The sequence below is a fragment of the Mycteria americana genome, chromosome 6 (genome assembly GCF_035582795.1).
Source record: "Mycteria americana isolate JAX WOST 10 ecotype Jacksonville Zoo and Gardens chromosome 6, USCA_MyAme_1.0, whole genome shotgun sequence".
Lineage (NCBI taxonomy): Eukaryota > Metazoa > Chordata > Aves > Ciconiiformes > Ciconiidae > Mycteria > Mycteria americana.
Genome location: NC_134370.1, coordinates 53,033,072 through 53,052,203, shown reverse-complemented (window position 1 = coordinate 53,052,203; position 19,132 = coordinate 53,033,072). Strand labels below are relative to the sequence as shown.

At 39.0% G+C, this 19,132-nt stretch overlaps 1 protein-coding gene across 1 annotated transcript in view; it reads right to left on the bottom strand.

Moving 5' to 3' along the window:
* Positions 1–19,132, bottom strand: part of TRPM1 (transient receptor potential cation channel subfamily M member 1) — a 185,699-nt gene that overhangs the window by 12,363 nt on the left and 154,204 nt on the right. The window contains exons 14-25 of the mRNA XM_075505828.1: positions 18,607–18,707; positions 15,656–15,829; positions 14,464–14,598; positions 13,485–13,535; positions 11,786–11,926; positions 10,493–10,522; positions 7,729–8,021; positions 6,327–6,555; positions 4,689–4,811; positions 4,208–4,339; positions 2,079–2,207; positions 487–738 (exon numbers count right to left, since the gene is read on the bottom strand). Coding sequence (XP_075361943.1) covers positions 487–738; positions 2,079–2,207; positions 4,208–4,339; positions 4,689–4,811; positions 6,327–6,555; positions 7,729–8,021; positions 10,493–10,522; positions 11,786–11,926; positions 13,485–13,535; positions 14,464–14,598; positions 15,656–15,829; positions 18,607–18,707 — 1,790 coding nt within the window. The remainder of the gene's footprint in view (positions 1–486; positions 739–2,078; positions 2,208–4,207; positions 4,340–4,688; positions 4,812–6,326; positions 6,556–7,728; positions 8,022–10,492; positions 10,523–11,785; positions 11,927–13,484; positions 13,536–14,463; positions 14,599–15,655; positions 15,830–18,606; positions 18,708–19,132) is intronic.

The window sequence follows — 19,132 nt, the reverse complement described above, 5'->3', positions numbered from 1 at the left end:
AGGAACACTAGATTTATATTTAAAAAGACTTGAAATGCTAAAATCTTTGCTATCCCTATTCTCTTTTGCATCAAGTGCACTATGCTGTGCTTCCAGCACAGACCTCTTCTGTGGTTGCAAAGAGATGATAATTACTGCTGTATCATCTCCTCTCCACAACTGGTGGTTTTGTGGATGATCCCAGTGTATTGGCAATCTGTTATTGCTATGGCTTTGGGAATCAGAAGGCAGGCAAAGTGAACAAGTTTCCACAGGCTGGTTAAAAAAAATGAAACGAAACGAAACAAACAAACAAACAAAAAGATTCCCTCTCAAATCAAGCAATTCTTAGCAAAAGTATTGCATCTTGTGTGTGTGTGAAATTCACATGGCAACTTTTTCACAGCCTTTATTCAGAGTCTTACTCAGATGGACAACCTCTTTTTAAAATCAGAACTGAATTTAGTTTCCCTGAAATACATAATTTACAGCAATTTAGGCACTCACCATCTTTCCAATCATCATGACGTAAGGTCCCAGATATTTGTTCACACCAAAGATATCTAGTACTCTAATGTACCAGAAAATTATATCTACGCAGTAAATCACTCTTCCATAACCCATGTAAGGCTGGTTCTGTAGGCGAAGAATTGCTCCTATCATAAATACTGAAATAGCCACCAGGTCAGTAATATTCCAGTATTCCTGGAGCCAAACTTTCACTTTTTGGCTCAGCTTGCCAGGCTCTGACATCAGAATCTGAAATTAAAAAAAAACAAATAAAAACCACCACCACCAACAAAGAAATCATTAGGAAAAACTCCAAGTTACATTTTTGAAGTAATGGTCATGAAAAAAGACCAATCTTGTCACATTCAATAGGTGTCTGAGACCCCCCTCTACTGCCAGCAAAATTTGTCTCAAGCAGCAATATCTGTAGTTAGTAGCAGGCAAAATTTCCTTTTCATAGAAACAGAATGGTTTGCGTTGGCAAGGACCTATAAAGATCACCTAGTCCAATGAGCCTGCCACGGGCAGAGACATCTTTCACTAGATCAGGTTGCTCACAGTCCTGTCGAACCTGCCCTTGAATACTTCCAGGGATGGGGCATCCACAACTTCTCTGGGCAACCTCTTCCCGTGTCTCACCACCCTTACCAGAAAAAATTTCTTCCTTATGTCCAATCGAAGCCTACCTTCTTTCAGTTTAAGATGACTGCCCCTTGTCCTGTCACTACAGGCCTTGGTAAAAGGTCTCTCACTGTCTTTCTTAATAAGCCATATAAGCAATATATCAGCACTATATACATATTGAAAGGTTGCAGTAAGGTCTCCCCAGAGCCTTCTCTTCTCCAGGCTGAACAACCTCAATTCTCTCAGGCTTTCTTCACAGCAGATCTGTTCCAGCCCTCTGATAATTTATTTTCGTGGCCCTCCTCTGGACCCCCTTTTCATCTTTGTTTCCATTTTGGCTTTATTAAGCCTTTTTTTGTTGTAGGTTTTAATCAATAACATTTAAACCAGGAGATCTGGCTTACTGACTCGGCATCCATATTTATCCCCAAATACAGTTAGTATGAGACATGGGAATTATGAATCAGAGAAGGATAGGCTGAGTGCAAACCACACTACAGCATATGAATACAGTAGAAGTTTTTATGCTATCTTCCTCACACAAAAGTAACGAGATCAGTCAGATAGTACCGCTGGCTAATTCCCCGAAACACCTCTCTGCCTGCAGTTCTCATCAAGGACTGCATCAGTAATAAAAAGACAGTACCTGCTGAGATTTCCTTCATGGGTTATGGCCCTGCCCTTCCTTGGAAATACATGTAAGAGAATGACAGCATTCATTTTGACTACTGAACTCAGGGCATTTTTGCCTGACCCTTTTGCCCAATAAGAGAAGGTTTTAATGTATGGGAATGGGTTATAAATGAAACTGTCTCCAGTGATGGGCATTTTGGGACTCTCTGGATATGAGAATCTTCTCTTTCATGTATGGCTTCTCAATCCTCTGCACAAGTCCATGCCATTATTACCTCTAAGAGCGAGCTTCATTTTAAGGATTATGAGAAGTTGGTATGATCAGACTTTACCTCTCTTACTTTCTCTAAAGCCAACGTCACAATGTAGGAGATGACAATCCATTCCTGGACTGATGGCCACCGTTCCATCCGCACCAAGATGATATAATTAAATAGCATCAAGTAACCAAGGTATGATATCTAAAAAAAAAAAAAATCCATTATGGACTTTAGGTGATGGATCCCAGGATCCTTCCACAGTTAGGCAGTATTCAATTACTTGAGATTACTTCCACACACAAAAAAACCCCAGTCTCCACTAATTTCCATTAGGAAGTTCTGGACTATTAGTGTTAAGTCAATAGAGCTATCATTCAGTTTTCTGTAACTACTGGTATAAATGTGAAACTGGTGATGCTGGTGTCTCCATGCCTTACAGCAGTCTTTGGTGATTGGCCAAACTAAAAACTTTGGAGATCTGGGAATTCCAGAGCTTTACAGAAGAAAAAAAAAAGGGAAATGAAGCAGTAATAAACCAAAAGATTTTCCAGGGAGAAAATGGAGTTTTCTGAAGAATGAGATATTCAATGTGAAATGTTTACCCACCATCTCAAAACAGATCTAAAGCAGAACGGGGAGGCAGGGCTGTGAGCAGCACCTGCCTAGAGGGGTAGGGGAAATAAAGAGTCACACAGGCCACTTGGTTTTCTCCACCCTGTAATAATGTGGTTGAGACCATCTAGGCAGAATATACTCTTTATGTGAAGCCAGACTTCATATATCAGTCCCTACAACACCGCTTCCTATACTTGTTACTTAAACCCATCTGCATGAACAGTAGGTTTGCAGATATTTTGGTTACTTTAAGTAGCCCCTAGTCTCAGAAGCGAGTTTCTTGCTGAAGGCTAATTCAGTAAGAGCACAGAAGGCTGCATCACCATGTCAGAGAAGAAACACCAAACAGAAGGCAGTAAAACCCTCTTAGCTGAGGGGCCTGCATAATACATGAAAGCGAAGCCTGCCCTAAATGTGACATTCATACGAACATGGATGAACACATACACTGAGGCTATGCGTGAAAGATCCAGGTGTTGAAGACCCTTACTTGCACAAGAAAAAAGATTCTCTTCTCTGAAGGAAGTGGGCCTGCTGCAATGCCCTTCCTATAGCTGCCCTGTGCACTGGCAGAGGCCACAGGCCTCCAGCAGCTGAAGGAATGATAGATGCTGTGGAACATATGATCCAGGCAGCTGAATTATCTTATTTATTGAAAGAAGCAAAACAACAATTCCAAAGCATTCTAAATCAGGCCCTTTGTGCCTGGGGCTTTTTTAGTCTATTAAAATATAATTTCTTTACACTGTGAAACCACGTTGAATACTTTTCTTTGACATTAAATAGGAATTTTGCTTTTAAATTATTAATACAGGCAGCAGAAAGGGATCAGTATAGTGTTTTGTGATTACAATGTGCTAAAACTAAAAACCTACATAATATTGTGACATACTAGGTATCGGAAGTCCTAACTTTGAATAAAAAAGAAACCAGTATCCTTTTTACAGGGCACACACAAAATTTATGAGCAGTAGCATGAATTCTTTTTCTGCTTTATTAAAACAGAGTTTAGCACCAGATAATTCTTGATGCACTAAAGAGAAAATCAGATAAAAATAAATCTTTTAGTTTAGATTGGTTTTAATTATGTAAATAAGAGAAAAGTACCTATTAAGTCTTAGCAGACTGGGATCTGTGTTTCCATCTAGGTTGCACTCATCTGAGCCTAACTGTCAACAGAGCAAACAGCAAGCACTGATACTACAGCATTACTTCTTGGGTCCTAAAATATGTTTCAATGCAGAACAGCAGCCAGAGCCTTTAGAAAGCAAGAGAATCCAGCCTAGTTTGGATTGAGTGACTGGATTGTGGAACTTGCACTGAGTTTGGCATATGATTAGCCAGACAGGGCCTCCTTCAAAGTGTGTAGGAGCTTTAGAGGCTGACAGCATAAGCTTCAGTTATTCATTCTGTTTCACTGTCTATGCATTTTTCTCTGAATAAAGGGAGTGCTTTACTCATCAGATCCCACAAAAGTCAGTACTATTTATTTATTTATTACTTGGTTATTATTTTTGCACTGGAATCCTTTCAGTTTCACAACTGTGAGAAAAATGATCGCTATCAATTTAATCATCATGACTTACTGTGTAGAACCAAAATTTAACAATAGGTGCATTATAGAATTCATAGATCTTTGTTCCAATTGGAAGGCTCTTTTGTTTTTTATTTCCATTCTCTTCATCTCCTCTTCGGGAGCCTGTATCCACATTTGCATCCTGGAAGACCAAAGTTGTCAGTTTTCATCAATATACAATAGTAAAAATAGTAGCTTTTCCTCAACTACAGCCCCAGCCAACTGTTAACTACACAACGCTTCCTCTGAGCAACAGATCTCTTTTTAAAAGTACAAAAATACAAATTCTGTAAATTTGTGCAACTATACAGATAATTTACACACCCTGAGAATCCAGCGTATACACTCCCAAAACTCTTCACTGATTTTTTTATCCCACAGATAAATCTCAACTGAGATTTTAACCTGAGTGACCTATGGCATAATCAGAGAGGTTAGAAAACTAAGCAGTCTTGAGATATTAAAAGTTCCTAATAATCTCCATTACTGACCACATTTTCCTCCTCCTTTTCTCTGCCCTCCTCATTTTCTCTTGATGTCTGGTAAGAATAATCATCGTAACTCCGAAACTCTAGGAAAAGGATGGTGGGAGGGAAAAGAATCCCCATTATAACCTGTACAACAAGAAAGAATTCAACTCAGATGCCAATATTTGTTTACATTAATAGATTTAATAACAAGGCAAACACCATAAATAGTATATTCTTTTGTATAGTATTCAAGATAGTCTGCTATCCTCAAACCTACAAAAATGAGTAAGTAGTACTTGTGAAGCATTGGCAATAAGGTCTTGTATGGAAAGATGGCACTCTGGAAGGCTTCCCATCTCCACGGATACACTGCAATTAAGAAATTGAGCTCCAGAATTAGAGTTGTGCAGAGAAATTCCATGGAATGGACACAGTGGTGGTTGGAAGAGGGCTTCAGGTTTGTTACTGGAGTTTATAGTTACTTTAGTCACCTACTGTAATTAGTTTTAATAGTTAAAAAACTTGTGAAAGGTAAAAGAAGCTTTGCAGATAGCACTGGGAGACTTCTTTTACTACATGAGATTGCTGAGATACAGACACAAGCACGAGTTACCAAAGTACAGAAAAGGAGCAAAGAAAAGAATGCAGGTAATGAAAACAGATCATCAGCAGGTTGATTAATCCTTTGGAGAGAAGAAAGGAAATCAATAAACAGATTTAGAAAGCACCATAATGCAATCTGAAAGGCAGGACACTTGCCTGAAGATTTTAAACAGGTATAAGAGGGAGACATGGGAAAGTGGAAATAAATTGAGAATGAGAGAGAGAGTGCAATGTGTATGTCAGCAAGCTTGGGAGTATGACCTGGGAAGACAGACATTGCACTTTGTCAGTAATGGGGGATTTAAGGAAACAAGGAGGTGAGACTGAAGGTGGCACCATCACAATGGGCCTCCATACACGTGACAGCAACTGCATAATATAACAAAGAAAGGATTGTATTCACATGAAAACACACACAAGCAAGCACTGCTCTACTTCCTTAACATTGGGTCACTCATGTTTCTCTTTTATGCCAGCCTCCTCACATTACTCGTTTTTTTCTAAATCCAACAATTGGGAAATATAAAAATCAGTCAGAGAGACCATATCATCAAATCGCAGAAGAGAGAAATAAAAATCACACAGTTTCACACAATGCAATTGCACAGATTTCACTCTTTTCAACACTAAGTCTCGACTCTGTGTCTTCCAGTACAATATTAAGCAATGTAAGGAAGCATGTGTCCATGTCTGGTTCATTTTCTCTCTATTCCCATTGCATGGACCCCTAATGGAGATCTTCTTGGTTGTATCCAACTAATTTTTAATCAAAGGTGTATGTTTTCAATGAACAGATCTCATCATTAATTGAAAGCCACACTTCACTCTCAGATTCCAATCATGCTAAGCCTTTTATGGATTTATATTTTCCTTTGTCATGCGGTAATGTTCCTTAGATATCCTGAATTTGGAAACCACAAAAATTAGCTTTAAAACAGGTATATTCTTAAAACATCTATAATTACTAAGCCAATTTGTTCTATGCACACACTATGTATAATGTAGTGTTACATGCAACAAACTACATATTTGAAAACAACTGCAGAACAGAAATACCTTAAGGCCTGGGTTTTTCCGCATGCGTAGTCGCCCCATCCACATATCTGTTAAGAGCATCTGGCTGCATGTGTGAGCAATGAAGTCCCTGTGTTTAGCTGCCACAGCCAATTTCAGGCAGGTAGAATTACTCCAGTTTTTCAGTTCATAGGTCAGTAGTTTCATGGCAATCTGCTCATCATGTTTATAGGACTGATCCAAGAGTTCAACAGCCAGCTGGCCAAAATCTCTGGAAAATGCAAGATAAGTCCAGTGAAGTTTGATTTAGAAATCAGTGATTGCTTGCATTTGGGGTTTTAATTCTGTTCACAGGGGGTCATGTTTTTCCACACACCTGTGGAAACACATGACAAGAACAACTGAGTCTCAAGCTTGATTTGCGACAGTCTACAAAAGTTCCAAGCAAATTTTTAGTGACCAGAGAGAATTAGCTTAGACCAATAACATCTTAAGGCCAGTTTAGATCACAGAATCACAGAATCGTATAGGTTGGAAAAGACCTTTAAGATCATCGAGTCCAACCGTAAACCTAACACTACCAAGACCACCACTACACCATGTCCCTAAGCACCTCATCCAAACGTCCTTTAAATACTTCCAGGGATGGCGACTCAACCACTTCCCTGGGCAGCCTGTTCCAATGCTTGATAACCCTTTCAGGGAAGTAAAATTTCCTAATATCCAGTCTAAACCTCCCCTGGCGCAACTTGAGGCCATTTCCTCTTGTCCTATCACTTGTTACCTGGGAGAAGAGACCGACCCCCACCTCTCTACAACCTCCTTTTAGGTAGTTGTAGAGAGCAATAAGGTCTCCCCTCAGCCTCCTTTTCTCCAGGCTAAAAAGCCTCCTTTTCTCCAGGCTAAACAATCCCAGCTCCCTCAGCCGCTCTTCATAAGACTTCTGCTCCAGTCCCTTCACCAGCTTCGTTGCCCTTCTCTGGACACGCTCCAGCACCTCAATGTCCCTCTTGTAGTGGGGGGCCCAAAACTGAACACAGTATTCGAGGTGCGGCCTCACCAGTGCCAAGTACAGGGGCACGATCACTTCCCTAGTCCTGCTGGCCCTGCTATTTTTGATACAAGCCAGATACCCCTTAATTTACGTGAGTAAATCCTGAAAATAACTTTGTGAAATAAAACTAGCTAGTTTTACAGAGGGAGAAGCTCAAGAAAGAACGTGTTCTGTCAGAAAAAATGCAAGGCTTGTCCTTGCTAGTGTTGCCTTCAGACTCTGAGACCACATTTTGGACCACGTGTTTACTGTTGATAAATCGGCTCCAAATGGCATTCTGTGAACCTACATTCTAGAAATCAATTGTACTTGACTAAAAGTAAAGTTTCTCAGCAGGTCAGACAACCTTCTATATGAAGTAGACATAAAGTCTGCTCTGCATCTACTAACTTTGAGTTGTTGTCCAGATCCTGAGAGATGTCGTCCACCAGCTCACTCTCAGAAGACTCATGGGCCATAGACTTGTATAGTTTACAGGCCACAAGTGCCTTGGCCATGGTTTCCTCCCCTCGCTGCCAAAGGAAGAGTGCCATCTTTTGCCGTTTCATCAGCACGGCCCATACCATCAGTTCATGAAAGGGATACTGAAAGCGGCTGACTTCTGGGTCATCCACATCAATATCGATCTCTTCCTCCTTTTTCTTCTTCTTCTTCTTCTTCCCTTTGCTGGGAGGCTCATCATCCTGGGAAGAAAAGAAGAAAAAATGTTCTCATCAGTTTTTAACAGCTTACCTGACAATGGCACCATGCACAGAACAAGTATTGAGAGGACATATTAATAGTTAAAGTTCTAATTTGTTTTTGCTGTTTGCTACAATGAATGCCAATAGCAATAAAACTATGAAGAACATGTGACAGAGCATGCACTGGGCTAGCACACACAGCTTAGTATTTTATTCAGAGAACTGTTTCTTGTATACTTAATTACAAGTCAGCCATCTTGGATAAGTACAGTAGAACCCTATTGTACTGAAGGCGTCACTTTACACTGCGTTGTAAGTAGATCTCTACCGCATTGTAATTGCAGAAGTTGACCTGCAATGAATTAATATTTAATGAATGCCACTGCAGTGTCAATGGAGCTTTAACAAACCTGAATTCACTATGAATAGATTCCACTATAATTTCTGATTTGATATGTCTGCATCTATTCCTGAAGAACAGTGCTGTGTATCTTACAGGTATCAAAGCAGTTTTCAGACTGGCATGCAGGTGGAGAGAGTGGTAACATGCAAATGGAAAAGACAGGCAGATAGCATCCTTAAGAACAGCAAGGTACTAAAGGGAGTCTTCACCTTTGAATAAGCAATCTCCTCTTATGTATGCAGTGCAAACGGAAGGTATAAGTATCCCATTTCTTAAAGGGATAGGGAGGATAGGCCATTACTACAGGAACCAACATGGAAGTAACTGAAGGGAAGTACTGACAATGAAGCAGGATCCTGAAGGGAGAAAAGCCATGATTGGGAAAATTAGGGTTTAAATAATGTAGGAAGAACATTGCATATATAGGTATAGACAGAGCTCATCATCATTGCAGACCTTGATTCCAATCTCAGAAGTGGATTGCAAGTAAAAGCAATTACCATTCTACAAAATTAGTTTCTGTTCAAGCAAGCTCAGCATAATGCACTATTTTTTGACAAAATATGAATTTAAATCCAAATTCAGGGTTCAGCTCACACTCCAGGTTTTCAAAGACGAGTCTTCAGCTCTACAATTAAGTATGCATTTCTCTTCCAGCAGTTTTAAGAACTGCAAGTGGTGACCTCTGTCTCTTATGGAAAATTCAGAGGTCATTAATTGCATGCACATGAAGAAAGTGTTGAGCATTTCTGAAGCACAGGACATAAAATCTCAAATGGAGGACCAAAGATTAGGTCCTCCCCACATTAGGAAAATCAAATCAAAACGAAACCCTGGGTAAGAAAGACAAAGTGCTAAGGAGTTTAAACTTCCTCTTTTAGAACTGCTAACACTGGAAATAAAAGAAACCCAAACACTTGGAGTTGCATCAATTTACTGACCACTTCAGCAAAAGAAACGTTAATTTTTCTTTTCACCTTTTCTTTCTCTTGGAAGAAGGGAGTGGGCTTCACCCACTGTCAAGTAGAGAAAACACTTCAGTTTGTGCCACATAAACATTTCTCACTGAAAGAAACAGGAAAATCAAATGTGCTTTTGGAGAAGCACTAAGCAACCTACGTGTGAGCAATGCTGATTAAAAAGGGCCGCACCTCTGAGGGGCTGAGCTTTTGGCCTTGAGCCATTAGAAAATAGGAAGCTGATCAGAGAGATTAAACATAACCTGGACTTTCTCTGTAGAGAAGAAAGCTGCTTATCTGCTTGGGGAAATAGAGGCTTTTGTGTGGGGGCATAGTTCACATCAAATGTAACACAAGCAACATGTACATATACTGTGTTTGAATGCATTAATAAAAGCATACTTCACAGAGAAATGTACCTACCCTCTTTGTGTAAATGCTTTCCTAGTTTATATTAATACTTTTTTCAGAAACAAAAGCAACTACCTCCAAAACAGAGTGAGTTTTTAGGCATCATCCCAGACTTGATTCTCATCAATTCAAAATTTCTGCAGACGCACAAGTAATTGTGGCAGGGGTTGGACCCAAAATTCTGGATCAGCTTCATCATTTACAAAGCATGGTGCCATCACGGTAGCAAGGATGTTTTATAGTGGAGGACAGCATCTAACATGTCAGACCACCTTGTTTTTTCACTCCAGTTAAATGTTTTCTCTATGATAAAACCTCATTCACGCATAAATTGTTACTTCATGGTTAAAGGGGATTTGACCATAAGTAGCACTGCTGGGTCATATTCTCTTTTCAATATTACCGATGTTCATATCTGAATGTTTAAGTCTACAATACGTTCCATCGTGGAATGTGTTACTACATAACAGTGCTAAAAACTGCCTGAAGACTATTGAGCAAAGCTTTAAGCAGCTCTCAAGATCCTACCCATAAAAAAAATTCAGTACTACTTCATAAGCTGTTTACAAAATGGAAGATCCTATCTAGTTGAAATTTACTTTAAGCCACAGTAATAGTGAAAAAGTTAAAGAACAAGAGCAGAACTGTACCAAGAAATGCTTTGATAAAAACAGTATTTTACAATAAATCCAACTTACCTCCATCCCTAGTAGTTTAAGAGCTTTTGGCTGAATATTAAAAATAGAAAAGAAAATCAGTTAGATGGGAGGGAAAATTCAAAGACCAAAAAATACCAAGGAAAAACACATTTTCATTTACAAATGTACAGTATTTATTATTAAACTTACTATTCTAAATAATTGTACCAATAATGGTACAATTAATCTCCCTCTTAATTGTATTTGCAGGAAGTCAATGGGTTAGAAAATATTTTCCATCCTGCACTCAAGTGAAATATTTTGATTCAGATGGAAGAGTTAAATGAATCATTCAATAATATACTGCTTTGAGAATTAAAATCGCCACATGGTCACAAAAGCTCGAAAAAAATAGTGCTTCTAAGCACACGCAGGGTAAAGATACCCATAGGAAACAGTAAAAAATATACTAGATCTTCAAACGTCTCACAATTTCCCATTAAAAAAATCCCTCTCTTCTATTGTGAAATCTTTGGTTTACATTTTATGTAAAAGGTTTATTTGTTTGTTCCATCAGACAGTACTACACTATATATGTACTATGTATCAGCTACAGAATACTTGGGCTTTGAGTGGCCTTCTGACCATTTGTGGGGCTAGTTTCCTAGTGTTTTCAAGTGTGGGGCTTTCTGTAATTAGGCTAGGAAGCTTCACTTGACCTTCAAAGCTGAACCAAACAAATAAATAGGCTAATGAAGAAAATTATTCTATTTGCTTAGAACACACTTTTTAACAAAGCAAGGGCCATGCTTGATATTCTCAGGATTGGTACATGGCTAAGAAATGCTTTACTGAGACTGCAGTGGCTTCCGTAGGATAAGATTTACACTCAGAGCAGTTCTTTACAGGACTTACTGTAACAGGTTCATAGCTATTCTGTATTCAGACTAAACTCTCTGCCTTACCCAAGTTAAGGCTACTATTGGTTATAATTACTTGATCAATAGGCCTGGCTTGACCAAGATAGTTTACAGTTATAAGAGAGCTACAGCTTCAAGGAGGAATAAGTAAATATGCAAACACCACAGTTAGAAATGCTTGGATTGTAAACTACTGAAATAGGAGGAAATTCACCTCCAGATCAATGTATTTACCACTTTTTGGGTCCTCCCATCCTTTAACATAGATGTTTTATGGGTTCCTTATATAACTTCACTACCAGAGTTTCAACTTCAGTCTTGCAGTGTTTCTTTAGCATTTAACATGTAGTGTTTCACAAAGACAAAGGAACAGATTATTACTTATTTTTTACCATCAGCATGATGGCCACATCCAGAATGAACTCATTCTTACCCTCTTTGGTCCAAATAAATTATTATAAAGAGTCCGAAAACTTTTTCGAGTATAGTTGCAGCGATAAGCTCCACCCATGAGATATTCAAGTACAAGACCAATATCTATTAGGCTGATATGATAATCTGGTGGAAGATTTCCCTACCAAAAAAACAAACACAAAAACCCCAAAGTAAGGACTTAGGATAAGAAAACATAACATACATTAAATTGCCTTGCTAGACATATCATGTCATGTTTAAATTGGCACATGGGTATTATTTACAGCCACTGGTTTCAGCCTCTGAATATTGTACGAAATTAATGATAACTGATTCACATAATGAAAATTTCTGGAGGCCAGATTTTTGTTTTGTTGTTGGCAGTATTTATAGTTGAGGACAAACTTTCATTTGATTGACTCATACAATATGTCAGTATCCACACAAGCCTGAGTTGTTCGCAAGGGTTATATTGATGAAATTAAATGACTTTGTACTGATTATCATTACTCCAGTATAAAAGCATGACTTAATTTCATGGTGAATATCAGGCATAGTTTACATTTTATGGAAACTTATATTTCATCATATTATCTACAGACTTAAGACTACAATGCAGAACATGATTTAGATTAATGTGCAGCCCAGAATCAAAGAAAAAGGCAGACTACTGTGACACTTAAAAACTGGATAGTATTGACTCTGGTAGTGACTCTGCTAGAACCATGAGCTGAAAACTGTGCTTCATTGTTCAAACTACATCCTACAACAATAAGTGATTCTACAGCACCACTGAGCAGTTGCTATGATGAAACAACTATATCCTAAGCAAACACATCACCTCCATGTTAACCCAACCGAATCCCCGAGACTGCCGCTGAATGAGTGAGCCATGAAAATGTGATGAAAAGGAAGAGAGACAGACAGAAAGCAGAATGCAGAAAAGCATTAGTAACACTCAAAAAGACAAACACTGAATGAGAAAAGTGTTAAACTATTAAGTAGATCAATATGAATTATACATTAACCCAGTACTGCGTAATTCCCACATCTAAACCTCCCAGGAATAAATTGGAGTTTTCCTTGCAAAAAGGAATACAGGCTATTTCATGTAGCTGAATTTTACTGAATAAAAGCTCCAAAACCTCAAAGAGAGCAAATACAACAACAAATCTTACAATGACCCTACTGATGTATAATGAACAAATTTACATGTAATGGAAACAAATGAGTAACAAATTTAGGACTTATAGCACTGAGAAACAGAACATATTTTCTCCCAGGTAAAAGTAGGGTTGATGGGAGAAAAGTAACTAAAAAACACACAAGGAAACAAACAAAAGGGAACAAATTCTGTGCTTGTGAGTGGGCCTTCCAGTTAACCTAGCAGGCCTTTCCTTCCTGCTCCTCCTTTGCAATGCTGCATTTCTTCTTGTAGAGAAGAAACAGTATCAACCTAAATCTCAAACGATACATTACACCACTAGGAGGTTACCTTTCCTTTACTTGGTTTTTAAATTACTAGCAGTGCAGTATAGCCATACCCGATTTAGACTGACGTCACTATTTGTCACAAGAAGTAATTTAACTTTCTTTTTCTTAACAGCTACCATCTAATTTCAAATGTCTGCCTTCCCCCATGATATGCTTGCTTTTACTGTTGACTCACATGGCTAATGTAATCATGCAAATGTAACGCTGCTGTTAGTTAAGCTTACCTTTTTCACATCTCTGACTAGCAAATGCAGTGTATTTGGTGGACCCAATCTCTGAAACAAAAATCATTCACGGTCCATTAGAGCTTCAATTCTTCAGATTTTTTGCAAACACAAATGTAATTAATGATCTGGCACTGTAAGCAGAACTTTAGGCAACGATGTGCCATCAAACTCTGCAGGGGTGAAAAGAAGGAACTGGGCTACAATGACAAACACATTTCTATCAAGAGCTGTGTAATCCCTTTCTTATAATCCTTTATGTGGTGACTCAAGTCACAGCGGTTGGTGGTATTGTCTGAACTTGTACTTGCTGCAGGAGGCATAAAGGGACTAGAGGACTAGACTGAGGTTATGTTATATGAATGCTGTCCTATACTAGCTGCCACTTAAATGATGGGAAGAAAAAGTCTAGAAATAGTTATGTTCCTGATGAATTTGCTGTGCGTTGAGTCGGGGAGAATTTGAATAAAAAGGCATGATGTTCTATGGTTTTGGGAAAACATTTTGCTTTGCTGGGCCACAAGGAAAAATGACACTGACTTCTGCAATGTGCTAAGAATAAAAGTTGCTGTGTAAGTACTTTGCCAAAATTACAGGCTTATTTCAATAATATTAAAGTATACATATATGTAAATGACCACTACTGGCTGGTATTAAATTTTTACCATCTACATTAGTTCTTTAAATGTTCTGAACGTGCGTTTTAAATACATCACTATATTCACATAACAAACTGCAATAGCTTCTGAAAGCTGCTCTAGGCTTATTAATTAGGAATGTGTATACGTAAGGAAACAACAGGACACCACATGTAGTAGCAATGGCTCCCTTTACCGCTATCCAACATCTGTGTATTGTCAGGGCTCAGAGCATTTTGGAAAAACAAGCATATCTCAGAAGGAGAAGAAGAAAAAGGACGCCCTTGTTAAATACAGTAGCAAAGATATCACAGGACATTTTATTATTTCTGCTCACTCACGGTATTATAAAGTTCTTCCAGTCGAGGTATAGTGAGGAAGTGCTGCATGTTCACTCCATTCTCAATAAGTAGTTTCACAAAGTCCACTCGATCCAGAACCAGTGCATCCAGCATAGCCTGCTCCAGGGAATTCACCTGAATCGCAGAATGGAGAATGTGAGACTACATAAGCACAGAAGAGTTGGCTGGCCAACAGCCACAAACATTTTCATTACTTAGGATATTCCCAAGTTCCCAAATATGTTGATTAATCTGTAAGTGAAAAGGAATTTAGAAAATTACATTCTACCCATGTGCACATCAATACAGATGGTAGAGTCTTCCGATGAGGTCTTGGGTGAGACGAGAGCAGTGAAAGAAACCCTTAGCAATACAACTTTAGCTTTCAATCATTTTGTTTAGTATTTTTAACTAAACGAGGCATACCATTCTTCACACATTATGTGAAAAAGAGATTTACTTCCTCAACATGATAGGAACAAGTTAAATTTTAAGAAAAACACACTGTATATGTTTAAGAAGAGGTTGACATAATTTACCCTGATAACTTGCATATGTATCATCCACTCAAACTCCTGCCTCACAGAGAAAAGGCAACATATAATGCCAAAAGACTCAAATCATTTGCAAAGAAGCACTTCCTCTTCCTTCACCAACCTGGCTTTGCCTTTGGAAAATGTTGGTCAGGAAGCCTGATGGATCTTCTCTTAATATGGTCTAAGGGGTTAGAACCCAGTAGGAGAGGGGAAAACCCCTTGAGCGGTAATGCCTTTGACACATGAACTTCAACCCAGACAACAGAACAATCTAACCTATTGCAACTGGAAAATGAAGCAGTTAGAAATGGAGATGTTTAAACTGCCTTCACTGGATAAATAACATGTACAAGGAAGGATGAAGATGTTCACCGGTGTTCTTATTTCCTTCTGACAAGTGCAAGGAAGAAGATGCAGCAGATAAGCACTGACTTGTACTATTGTGGTATGGGTGCATGTGGTGCACGTGCTACGAGAGAGGGATTCCTGGCTCAAAGACTGAAGAGCATCCCTACAGAATCTACTGCTGGTCTTGTGAGAATGGGCAAATGAGCATTCTGTAGAATGAAAATGTGTATTTTCCTTCTCTCTTTGTCCCCCAGGATGAAAAAAAAATTAATTATTCAACAGTTTTAATACAAATATTTTCATCTCACCCAGTTCAGGAGTTCAAGCTTTCTTGGGTCTGTTTCTTCTTCTGGCTCTTCTTTTCCTTTTCCTCCCTTTTTCTTCCCTTTTCCTTTTCCTCTGGCTGCTTTAGTCTGAGCTGCTGGAGATTTCTTTTCCTTCTCAGGAGCTGTACCATCAGGAGCTGTAAGGCTTCCTAAAGGCTGTATTTAATAATGCATTAGAAGTATTAGAAATCTAATTGATCATACAGTGACTATTTAATTGAATACACTCCTATTGAACCTGCTTCCCAGTCACCAGTTCTCACATGCAGTCAACTAAAAGTGATAATTTCCTTAATTATAAGGACCTTTTTGCATAGCTGCAGCTTTACACTTTTTTTAAAGCTGTTATGTCTAATGTAGTCAGTAATACTGAAAGTCAAAGCAGTGAAGTAGGTAGACTGTGAAGGATTTATCTTGCAAAATAAAATCAGTGTGAGAGGACTGGGAAGAGACACTACTCAGTTTTGTGACTGTCGTGGTTTGACCCCAGACGGCAACTAAGCACCACACAGCTGCTTGCTCACTCCCCCCTGGTGGGATGGGGGAGAGAATCAGAAGAGTAAAAGTGAGAAAACTCATGGGCTGAGATAAAGACAGTTTAATAGATAAAGCAAAAGCCACGCACACAAGCAAAGCAAAACAAGGAATTCATTTACTACTTCTCATCAGCACGCAGGTATTCAGCCATCTCCAGGAAAGCAGGGCTCCATCACACGTAATGGTTACTTGGGAAGACAAATGCCATCACTCCAAACGTCCCCCCCTTCCTTCTTCTTCCCCCAGCTTTATATGCTGAACATCATGTCATATGGTGTGGGATACCCCTTTGGTCAGTTGGGGTCAGCTGTCCTGGCTGTGTCCCCTCCCAGCTTCTTGTGCTCCCCAGCCTACTCGCTGGTGGGGTGGTGTGAGAAGCAGAAAAGGCCTTGACTCTGTGTAAGCACTGCTCAGCAACAACTAAAACATCCCTGCATTATCAACACTGTTTGTAGCACAAATCCAAAACGTAGCCCCATAGAGCTACTATAAAGAAAATTAACTCTACCCCAGGCAAAACCAGCACATTGACAGTTCAGTTTCTTTGCTTTCAGTGAAAGCAATAGTTGCCAAAACAAATAGCAACAAGCAGGATAAGGAGGTGGACAGAAAGAGCTTAATAAGAATGTTGCATGATCCCAAATAGCATCCATACTGCAGAGGGAGAAAGGAGAGGAAAGAGCCACTAACTGGTTCATTCTGCACACAATATTTCTGTTTATACCTCTTCAGACACATTTACTCTTTGCAACGTCCTTCCCCTTTCCAACCTATCTACCCAAGACAGGCAGGCACACATGCAAATAACTTGACATTACTTGTCTGTGATGTGGAGGCTTAACTTGCTCCAGCTAATGCTTAGGTTATATAACCTCCATGAACACATAAACTGGACTGCAACTATCCATGCTCTGCACAGAGAACTACAGAACCAAGCCTTTAATAAGGCCTGTTTTCTGCAGTTTTGTTCATCTTCAAAAAATCTTCTCTGCCTAGCTACCATGAATCCATTCGTAAGCCTGGACAAAACTGCAACTGCCAACTTGCAGCACAGGCTACTCTGAAAGCAATCTTTATAAATTTGAAATGACAGTGAATCACAATTGGCTGATACTGTTTCCACAAATTGTTGCAGAGTACGAGTATGAAATAGGCCAAACCAGTAACTGGCTTCAGTTGCTAGGTGGTACCTCTGAATCTAACCACAATAACACAGAGATTGGAACATTCCATCCAAATAAATGTTTTACAGTAATAATACCTCATTATCTTCTGGATGATTAAATCCTCTCTGTATAAGCATTTTAATGAACCTTGAATATTGGAAACATCACATTACTGTAAGTGAAGGAATAAAACTGCATATGCAGCAACATTTGTTTAAATTTAATTATATGGGCTTCCAAATGAAATAAATCTCACTATTATGTATAGCATTCCTTTGAGTGTCATTTTATTGCATAGTTTCAGGAAAGACAACTAATTAAAGAAAAAAAAAATTCTTGCACTTCATTCTTACTGCCTCTTTCAGGCTGGTCCGTTCATGACACATTATAGTAATTCAACACCAGATGGTTCACGCAGTAAAGCAAAAAGCACCAGTACAGTGAGACATGAAAGTGGCTTAAATAGAGGATTTCAGTTACACAGATGAACAAAGGCACTGCAGTGTTTCACCATGGATTTCAACTACTGCAGCATCAAACTCCAACAATTTGAGAAAGAAAACCCAATTTCAGGACCTAAAGCTTTACCGAAGATCTGCTTCTTAGTTCATTTGGCACAGCTCTGCCTGCCAGAGGCCTGTTTTCTGCAATGGTTTCTTCTGGTCATCAGGATTTTGCTCCATTAATCCAAAGAGAGATTTTCACAGCTGTTAATGAAGTGAGCAACACAATTCCTTCTAAGCAGCTCTGTGAATTTCCTTGCCGCGTACTTTAGTAGGCAGCTGGGGACCTTGTCAACTGGTAGCACATGTCAGTGACACAGACAGTCAGAAGTCTAGGCAATGCTAGTGCATCACACAAGTTCACTGGGGGTGACCAGGACTGCTATTGTCCAGCTGTATGTAAGGCCACAGATTGTTTCCAGGAAGTGCCTTTTTTTTTTCTTTCAAATCCCACAAGGAATCTTAAATAAGGTTATTTTTCTGCTTGTCATGAAATTGCCTTTCTTTCTTTCACAGAGTTTAAATTATTGCTAAATATTTGCAAATGGCAGTATAAGGAAATTACAAAACAAATAGGTCGTTCTTAATTAATGAGAGATCCTACATCAGTTCGGCATAAACCAGAATTCAATACTGTTTCTCCTGCCAATAAAATCCAAGGTGTAAATATTCCACCACTTATTTTAAATTGATAACAAACAATATGACTAGGAAAACTTTGTCTTACTGGCCAGTGGTGTCCAAAGACAAAGATTTGGCTGCGTGCAATGTCTACACGATTCCAGGCCAAAGCCAAGCTGAGCTGGTCTGGAGCAGATGCATTGGTACCTAAAGAGAAACACACAGATGTTTAGTATTTCACGCATGATGAAACCAGATTGGACAACCTTCTGTAATTCACTTCTCCAAGAACTAGAAAACAGCAAGCCTGACTCCATATCATACTACCATTAGAATAATTCTGCCACAAAGCAGTGGATTCATCAAATCAATTTATAGCATCTTCCATTTAACCCCATAATCCTAATTTCAAAAGGATGAACCAAATTGTCTCCCTTTTTTTCCTTAAAGCTCCCACATTGACTTTATATTCTGATGCTAAAGATAGACATTTAACTGTTCTAAAAGACTCCTCCTCTCAGCTCCTTTGGCTGATGCTGTAGGCATGAGTATAATAATTCCTCTCTTTATTTCTTAGCTCTGGGGACTCCAGTGATCCCGTATTGAACCCGTATCAACTACTATATACCTGC